The 9,793-nt window shown below is 35.2% G+C and overlaps 3 protein-coding genes across 4 annotated transcripts; all 3 read right to left on the reverse strand.

Annotated features, from left to right (window-relative positions):
• Nucleotides 1-145: 145 nt before the first annotated feature.
• On the reverse strand, nucleotides 146-1,191 carry LOC9299124 (disease resistance RPP8-like protein 3; the record flags this gene model as incomplete). The annotated part of the gene is made up of 1 exon (XM_021019076.1): nucleotides 146-1,191. A coding segment is annotated over exon 1 (1,046 nt), but the record flags the coding sequence as incomplete, so codon positions are not given.
• On the reverse strand, nucleotides 1,172-4,682 carry LOC110224141 (disease resistance protein RPP8-like). Its single transcript, XM_021019112.1, has 3 exons — nucleotides 3,671-4,682; nucleotides 3,400-3,546; nucleotides 1,172-1,228 (listed from the first exon to the last, which is right to left on the reverse strand). Exons 1-3 carry the CDS (start codon nucleotides 4,545-4,547, stop codon nucleotides 1,206-1,208), a joined length of 1,047 nt encoding a protein of 348 aa, XP_020874771.1. The 5' UTR covers nucleotides 4,548-4,682; the 3' UTR covers nucleotides 1,172-1,205.
• Nucleotides 4,683-5,825: 1,143 nt separating this feature from the next.
• On the reverse strand, nucleotides 5,826-9,559 carry LOC9299125 (myb-like protein X). 2 transcript variants are annotated; one of them, XM_021019104.1, is made up of 3 exons: nucleotides 9,336-9,559; nucleotides 7,034-8,035; nucleotides 5,826-6,876 (listed from the first exon to the last, which is right to left on the reverse strand). In XM_021019104.1, exons 1-2 carry the CDS (start codon nucleotides 9,411-9,413, stop codon nucleotides 7,049-7,051), a joined length of 1,065 nt encoding a protein of 354 aa, XP_020874763.1. In that variant the 5' UTR covers nucleotides 9,414-9,559; the 3' UTR covers nucleotides 5,826-6,876; nucleotides 7,034-7,048. The 2 variants fall into 2 exon arrangements, with proteins under 2 accessions (XP_020874763.1, XP_002863045.2); XM_002862999.2 differs by having other exon boundaries at nucleotides 7,153-8,035; nucleotides 9,336-9,557.
• Between the last annotated feature and the right edge of the window lie 234 nt (nucleotides 9,560-9,793).

Consider the following 9,793-nt stretch of genomic DNA (forward strand, 5'->3'; position numbering starts at 1 on the left):
TCGATAGATCCACTCTCCCACATAATCAACCATAATGGTTTTGCTCGTAGAAAAGAAATGAAGCGTCTCGAGGTTTCGCAATTCACGGAGAGATGACGATAGGGTTTTAAAAGTACACCTTTCGCTCAAAGATACAGAGAGAGACCTGAGCTTGGTCATACGGAGGAGGTCTGTCACACTACTGTGTTGCGTTGAGAAACACCACAAGTGCTCCAGGTTCACTAGATCACCCAATTCCAACTTGGTTTTATCATGCATCTTATGAGGTAGGACAAGGTTCCTCAACTCTAGCATCTCTTTCAAAACATTTGGCACATGAACTGGTTCCTCGGCAGCAACACTTAAGTCTAAATAGAGGAGAAGCTTTAAATTCCGCATAGAAGAAGGTAGATGAGATACCCCAGCATCGTCTAAGCTCAAGAATCTCAAGTGGATGAGCCCTCCGATGCTAGAAGGTAACTTCCCTCCTTTAAATTTCACCTCAGAAAGATCCAACACCCTGAGAAATGGTAAATTTTGGAAGACTGAAGCTGACTGTATCCAAAAGTCTTCCTCGAGTCCCAAAACTATAAGAGATCTGACTTTTTTATTGTTTTTGTGTCCCAGTATATGAAAGGCTTTACCACTACGTATGGTGAGTCTGCGAGATCTACTAGGAGATTGAGCATTGATGCTAGAGGTGGAAGTAGGGACTTTGATAATTTGTAGGAAGTTCTCTTCTTTGGCTTTTGATAAACATACTTCTCTCATCATGTCATGCATTTGACAATATTCAAATCTCCAACTCAAATTGTTTTTTTCAGCAATAACCAAATTTCTCCTCACTAGCTCTTGTAGGTAGTCTTCTCCACTATGTCTGATGGTTGATCCATAACAAATTCCTTCTGCAGCCCAGTAATTGAACAAATTCCACATATATATCTTGTAATCTTCGGGGTAATGGGCTAGATAAAGGAAGCAATGCTTTAAATGCGTTGGCAAATCTTCATAACTCAGAGACAATATTCGGTTAACCGAATTGAGACTGTTGTCATCTAAGCACAATTTTCCTACGATTTGATCTCCGATATTGTCAGAAACTCTTTTCCACTCATGAACTGTATGTTTATTAACTAACAAGCCTCCCAACACTTTAACAGCTAATGGTAGTCCTCCACAATGTGTGACCATTTCCTTTCCTATGGCTTCCATTTCTTCACCAAGCCTTACTTCTGCACAATATCACAAGCTAATACATTTCAAGATGTGAGCTACTAAATAAAATTTATTAGATTATTGGTCTAATTTTACATTTGAACTAGATTAATTAGGACCCTTAATCAATACATTTTTTTTTTTACAAATTTAGTTGATTTTATAATGTTAAATTTTAATTTCAAAGTTAATAACTCATGAGATCGTGACACGTATCAACTTTTTCGATCTGAGATTTTGACATATGTCAAATAAAATTTTCCTTTAAAAAAAAAAAAGTAAAAAGCTAATTATAAGGAAATTGTACATATATTTCCATAAGAGTTTTTTCCATCTAGCAAACAAAAATTTTTTTTTAAAAAAATAATTATAACAAAGTTATAAATTTAAACAGTTTTAAAAATATAAAAAGATTATAATAAGAAACCTATACATATATATAAAGAAATTATATGTATATATCCATAAAAATCGAAATTATAAAATTATGCTAAACGTTTTATTTATAAGTTACTAACTTTACAAGAAAAATATTTAAAATTAGAAAAAAATTAAGAAAATTATACAATCAGTTATTAATCCTATAAGAAAAAGATAGTAAATAGTCACCTTTATATAAACAAATAGATTGTCTCATATTTTTTCATCAAGCAAACTAATTTCTTAACGATGTTATATAATATCAATTATAAAAAAATACTTTCAATCACGATGTTTTTCTAAAAATAGCATGTGATATTCAGATCTAATGAATATATGACAATTGAGGCAAATTAATAATTATGAACGGCGATAGACATAGACTAGAGTTATTGTCGGAGAGGTTTGGTCTAATGTCGGAGGAGATAAAGAAGGTGGAGTAATAAGAGAAGTTGGGGAAAGAGGATAAGAGGCGATAACGGTGGTGTTGGTGTTGATGGTGGTGGTGGTGGTGGCGGTAAATATTGATAAAGGTGGTGAGTCGGAATTAGCAAGATTCGGTATTGATGGTGGTGGTGATTGTGATAGTAGTGAGATTCAGTTGTGGTGGTGGGTCAGAGTAGTGAGACTCGGTAGTAATGCCCGAAGAATACGAGAAATGGAGATAGAGAATAAATAAATAAATAAACTTATGGTGGTGAAGAAATCCGATGAGAGGGAGAAAGAAAGAGGAGTTCGACCAAAAATAAGAAAAATCTAATGAAAGATACAGAGATTTTGAGAATTAGAAAGAAGAAAAAACAAAGAAATTGGTAATATGGGCCTAAAATGATAAAAGCCATGTTGCAAATAGATAATGTTTAGCCTGATGTTGTTTTCTTAATTTTTTTTTAGTCTTAAATTATTTAGTGTATATTTTGTAATTCTTTATAAGATTGTTTTTTTTCTGTTGAGGATATTTCATATTTATCAAGTAAAGTTATATGACATGGATATAGACGGTTTCATATATATATATATATATATTTTTATTGTCACAATTTTATTATGACGTCAATTTTTTTTTTTAATATATATTTACGTAACTCAGACTATATGTTTACGTAACTATATGTTTATGTAACACACTCTTCTGATGGATATAAATAACTTATTAAAATTCAATAATACAACATATGAACATTTATGACTTTATAACTTATAATAAGCAAAAAATTATATAATTTTATAAATAGGCCAACATTTATATTATATGATTTAATAAATAGTATAACATAACTATAAAGAATGTTTTATATTGCAAATTATGCTAATAAATCTATATTTTAGAAATAATTATGCTGCATTTTTTAAAATATATATGTTTATAGAATTTTAGTTAAGCTTACAAAAATAAAAAAAAAAGATATCTAGTTAATCATAAAGAGTAGATATTCGATTTTTCTAAAAAATCGAAAGAAAAAAAAACAATTTTTTAAGATTAGTAATTACTTTTTTGATACATGTCAAAATACGTAAATACGTTTTTTAGTTAGTTTTTCTCATTCGTTAAGGAAAAAAAAGTTGAAATTTGTTTGAAAAATTACCAATATGTATATATAATTATATATATATATATATTTTAATTTTGCTTTTTGGTTAAGGAAAAGAAAAGTTTAAGGAATAGTTTAAATATACACATGATAATTAGTATGTGCAAATATGTTTTTCTTAAAAATTGTTTATCTTATTTAGTTAAGGGAAATAAAGTTAGTGAAACTAAACATTATATAATAAGATATGTACCAGTTTCATCTCTCCTAGAGAATACTATTCTCTCACAAAGCTTCCAACTTTCTTCAGGATTAAGGATTCTTGCTTTAAAAGTAAAACATGTTGGATCAGCATGTATCCCAACACCTTCATTCCGAGAAGTAAGCAGCATCTTCCAACCTGGAATATATTTGTGTTCTCATGTTAAGGAATAAAAATGCATTTATTCTATATATTTCTTTTAACAATCACTTATATGAACTAAAAAGACCAAGTGCTTCATGTATGTACCATAAGAGCTCACCTCTTTGCTGTGGAAACACGGCTTTTATTCGATCCCAGTCTTCTTTTTTCCATACATCGTCGAGGACAACCAAATATCTACCGGTTTCCAACAACTGAAAGAGTTTACGCTGAAGTGCATATTCGTCCATCTGTAAAATTTCACCATCGTGTGGCTGAAGTTCTTGCAAGATCCTCTGCCAAACATCTTTCTGCGTAAACTGTTGCGAAACACAGACCCATGCGAATCCATCAAAATGACGTCGGACTATGTCATGATGAAAAACTTGTCTGGCCAGAGTGCTCTTACCAATACCGCCCATCCCAGATATAGAAACCACTTGAATTTTATCATTCTCCACCAAATGACCAACCAATTCTTCAACACTCTGCTCCACCCCAACAAGATCGTGGTCAGGACTTTTAGCGAACGTTTGTCGGATCTCCCTCTGCTCCCTTTGTCTGTCCTGAAGAGACAGCGAACGACCACCATCAATGATTTGTTGTATCCCTAAACTCTGCATATCCCCAATCACCTCAGAGATCCTCTTAGTGATTCCTTCGATTTCTGAAGCAACTTTGCGGCGATCCGTTAAGAAGCAAGCAAGTCTTCTCACATGCTTCTTGATTCCTTTTTCTTTACCTCTACTTTTGTTCAGAACATAGGATTCAAGTATATCCTCAGCATCATAAACAAGGTCTTTGACATCTTCCAAGAAGTTCCTCACCCTTTCACTTCCATGTTTCTTGGCATCTGCATCTTTCAACAACGACTCTAAACTTCTCAGCTGACGCTTTAGTCCTTCAACTTGCTCATCAATTCCCTGGAATCGCTCAGATTCTCGACTCAGGAGATCCCAAAGCTTCTCAACTCCAAACGACACAAATGCTTCAGCCATAACAACTACTCGTCGACAATCACCTACGATGAACCAATACAAGAACGCCAAAGGAAAAATAGATCTAAAATCAGCTAAAAGTTTAATCCAAGTCAACCTTATGTAGCTACCAATCTATTGACGGAGGGGTTCTCAACAATAATATATATTATGAATTTATAATCTATTGCCACCTCAAATTATTTATTTTGATTAATCAAAGATATTTGATATTGGATTCTCCAGCTCATTCACACTAATTGCTTATTGGATTCTCCAGCTCATTCACACTAATGCTTGAACTCTGCAAACATGTTATATATAGCTTTTTAACACTTTAGAGACTAAATTTTCAAGAGAGGCACACAAAACTTTGCACTGTTGAAACTATTAGAGGATTATAAATTTATAATCAGAAGACATAGCTGTAACCTAGTGTTTGTAAAAATGTAACCAAATTCTCATCAGAATTCCACGAGCATATATATACACAGTAACAAGTATATCTTTGAGAGTAAACACACTAAGACACCTTAACTCATTGTTAAGACGTGCCTAAGTATCCGCAGAAACTGTCTACTATAAAGGAAGCAGGGCAGGACAGCAACAGATACAGATGAATACAAAAGAATCTAAAGGGATTAACGGTCGCAAGAAACCACTGTCACTGTGTATCCTTGATTCAACAGCTTTAGATGCACGGTTATCTTAACTCACTCCAATCATCGTAGTGGTTCTTGACAAGAGCACAAATACAAGAAAAAATGGTAACATAATCGCGTTTATTCTAAAATGGTAACAACATCGCAAGGCTTCTTTGCTTGATACCTTGTTCTATCGTTAAAACAAATTCTCAACAAGAAAAAAGCACTAAACCCTTATAGCTACTACACATTTCAGGTGAAGTAATTTCCCTAAAGTCTCTACTACACATTTCTTGCGACTGCATATTGAGTAACCAAAACCAAAATTGTTGTCTCCCATTTAGTGTGAAAACCAATCTATCTTCACCAAATATGCTTCTGAGTGAGAAATACGATCATTTGACTAAGACATGGAAGTTGGTATAACACATCCGTAAACATTAAAAAACTTGTTACAAGATTTCCTAAATCGATTCAAGTCCATGGTTTGAAATTTGAAGTAAGAGACCGATCTTTTAAGTCAAAAAATTGATGAAAGATTTAGGATTGGAATTTGACACAACACTATTTATCTTGTTTCTCCTCGGTATATCTTCGAGCTTGGATTCTTCAATCCTAGTGATCATTGGTTTATTCAGGATTTGGTACAAGAGTATTCCTAAGAAAACCGAGACTATCCTCTCTACGATTCTAACGGAAAGCTTAAAGATCTCTGATACTAACCTTCTTCCGTGATTAATCTTATAAACATGTCTCCATGCCCCAGTAACACACGGAGAACTCTACTCTCTTTTTTTTTCTATTCTCTGTAATATACAAACTTTATTCACTAATGTTGACGATGCAAGCATGGAATCAAAATTGCGTGCAGAACCAAATGCCACACATATCCTTGTCCTTATAACACAACATGATGTCAAGCAACTGGTCAACAACAATCAACTTCTCTATAAACTTACTCTACTTACATCTTCCTCATTCATTCTTTTTCCTCACCCATGCAGAGCTTTGTGGGTGTTCATATTATGGGCGTATAACATATTTGATCCCTGCTCATAAGCTTTGGGGAGCCATGGAGTGCTGTGTCTGTCTCCTTTATCGCGCCATCATAGATGCTGCTGCTAACATAGCAAACACTGCTGCGAAGTGGCGTTGTGTGAGGGATAGTTCTCTTCATGGACTGTGGCGTAGGAACATCCGAGAATATAGTCACAGCTAAAATGGAACTACATAAGGAAGAGCTGCGATATCCGCAGATTCTATTCTGAAAGCTTGGTTCCAGACCTGCAAGGATTCGCCAGAATCTGGAGGATCCGTTCTCGCCTTTTTTAATTTGATACCCGACTGACCAAGTAGCCATTCTTGGTCATCATCAACCTCCAGCAACAGCTCCCTTGTTGGTACATTGAGTATCTGATTGAGATACTTTAGGTCAGGATGAGGCGGCTTTGCGGATGCTTCACCATTTTCCTTGACTTTCACTTTCATTGTTGCAGCCAAAGGGCTTGGTGGACAGACTTTATGTTTTTCTCCAGAGACAGCAAAACCGTTAATTCTAACTTCTTTGACTTGTGGCTTGCAAGTCATTCCTTGCAACTCAGAAGTAGGCATTGGAGGAGTTCGGGGTGCACCTATTATTCTTCCATTTTCCACAGATGGTACAGAAGCACTCAGCTTCTGTAACTTGTGTGGCGTGGTTCCATTTTCTGCGAAAGAATTAAAGACTAATGTTAGAACAAACAGTTAAGAAACTGCATTGTTAACATTTCCGACCAAAACCAAGAAAAACGGATCTTGCATCATTACTACCACACTACTCAGATACCCATAAATTAAAATATCTTTTAAGGTAAGAAAACATACCATGATTGGATAAAACTATAAGATGCTTCTAAGTACCAAACCATATATCATACGATGGTTAATATGGCAACTACACTCCTCATTCACCAGACAGAGAATTGGATCAGAGAATAACTCACCATACAAGAATCCATTTGTCATATGATCCTTCCGTTTGCCAAGATTTCCCTCGGTAATAAGGTTCTTGACGCTCGCCCGTGAAACCTCAGGCAGTTTGCAATTTCTTATATCCAGAGAGTCCTTTTCTCTTTCTTCTAATTTGGGCCCTCCTATCAATTTTGGTTTCTCCTGACGAGTTTTCTTTATTGACTCTGTTTTTTCCTCTTTCTTCTCTTTATTTCTGTCTTTATCCTTTGCTTCACTCTTCTTTACCCCTTCTTCCCTTGGTTTATCACTCTTGGTCACACTTTCCTTGCAGTGAATCTTCTCAGCTGATTCTGTTTGCCTCATCTGGTCTCTGGTCTCCATTGGTTTACCCATAACCTCAGCTCTTTTCTGATCAGCACCAAATGATACTCGAGAAACTGCATTTTCAGAACTTTTTGCCGCTGTAAAGTTCTTTTGGGTATTGATTCTCTTATTGGCATCTACCCTATGGCTTGTTTCTTCAATTGGGCTGTTCACAAATGCTTTTCCTGTTATTCCTACATTTTTTTGGTTAGGATGATCAATCTTTTGTTCACTCTGACTTCCTGTTGCTTCTTCGTCATATCTGATCCTTCTTGCCAGGTCCTGTACATACTTTGACTCTCCATTACTATTATTCTGCACGGTATCTGTTACAAGATTCTCTCTGTGCCCGATGTTTGTCAGCACCTCGGCTTTCTTCTCCTCCAAAGGTTTGCTTTTTTCTTTATCTTTCTCCTTTTCTTTCCGATCTTTATGTTTGTCTTTTTTCTCCTTTCTTTCCTTCTGTTTGTCTTTGCTTCTATCTTTACTCTTTTTCTCTTTACCCTCTTTCTTTTCTTTATCCTTCTTATGCTTCTTTTCCTTGTACTTGTCCTGAAATTTACATCCCATGAAGAAAAACATATACACATATAAGGAAAGATCACAAAATATAAACATATAAGGCAGCTGCATATAGTTCCACCTAAAACAGACTAGTCTATACATGGCGGAAGTATCAAGATAGCATACAAAGCAATTCAGCACAAAATTTTCTTTGTCCACAAGGGAATTACACTTGAAGCAAGAACGAAAGTCTCTAAATCCCTCAATAATTAGCAGACAAGATTTACTTCTTTTTTTTTTTTTTTTTTTTTTTTTCCAAAGCAGACAAGATTTACATGCTCTGGTAGATAGGACTTTGAAAACCAATATGAGCATATATAAGGTTGCGGGGCAAAAACAGTGAAAAAAATGGATATGCATTGTTGGCTGGTTTTCTCCAATTCAAGGAAATTATCGTCTAGTAGGTAACTAGTCTGACCGGCCTGCCATAAGCTACTACCAGTAAGTTCAAGTTCCATAACTAATTCCTAAGCTCCTTGCCACTCTCTCTGAATACCATTTACTGCAGTGTCTTAATATGGCTATGAAGTCACCATCAGGATAAATCTAACCCCTTCCCCTGTTTCCACCTACGTATATAGGAAGGACTATATCAATGCAAAAAATATCACCCTCACTATCTCCCGGTCCTCAAATAGTCTAATCCCAAATGGGTTGTGAGATACTACTATGGTCTTCAGGCCAAATAAACAAATCCTTGTGAAAATAATGAATGAGATAAATAATTCTAACATCTAAGATTCTGAAACAAACTACATGAACAGCCCTTCACTTGACAGCTTGCACCTCATCATTTAAAGTCAATGTAGTATCCACAAGCCCTATATGTGTGCTATATATAGTAGGAAACAAAGGAACATTCTCGCAGAATCAAGAAATGAAAGATACTATTCTATAGATGATAAAAGATACATCTCCGATGATCCCTCTCACATATCAGTATCAATCTTTCAGCATCAGCGATGCTCTTGTAAGAGATAGTCAAATCCTTACTATTAACTATAGTGTACGTGAGAAAACTCAAGGTTTAACCACCTAGCAATGACGTTTCCAGAATAACAAGAAACTAATTCTGCAGTCTAAAATTCTCCTACTCAACAGGGTTTACCAAGTATGTCTATATGTCCTAGAAAACGCAAAAGATTCCACAATACAAAGAGTTCCGTGGACCCATTATACTCCAGTCTCATGTATCCTTGAGTTTCCTCCAAATTTTGTTCTAAATTCTAAAAACACCAGAATGATCATGATTCAAAGTAGAGTAAGTTGTAAGAGTTGACATATGAACCTTTATAAGAGAGTCTGCTTCTTCAGTTCTAATCTTCTTCTCATATCCAGGTGGAGGAAATGGGAAGCAGCGAGACATGGCACTAGTCCGTGGGAACTGTAAAGTGGTATACTTTAACCAGACTCCCTACTTTTTGGCTTCTTTATCCCAACACTTGACCAGATCAGTATCTATGATCCAGTATACCATTCCACATGTATCCCAACACCTTCATTCCGAGAAGTAAGCAGCATCTTCGAACCTAGAAAATATTTATGTTCTCATGTTAAGGAATAAAAATGCATTTATTCTATATATTTCTTTTAACAATCACTTATATGAATTAAAAAGACTAAGTGCTTCATATATGTACCATAAGAGCTCACCTCCAAACCAAATCACCAGAAACCGAGATCAGAACCAGTTTCCACAACTCACATTAACAAGGTTCGAAGTTATGAGCATCTCAAAAGCACCTT

Source organism: Arabidopsis lyrata, assembly GCF_000004255.2.
Source record: "Arabidopsis lyrata subsp. lyrata unplaced genomic scaffold ARALYscaffold_43, whole genome shotgun sequence".
Classification (NCBI taxonomy): domain Eukaryota; kingdom Viridiplantae; phylum Streptophyta; class Magnoliopsida; order Brassicales; family Brassicaceae; genus Arabidopsis; species Arabidopsis lyrata.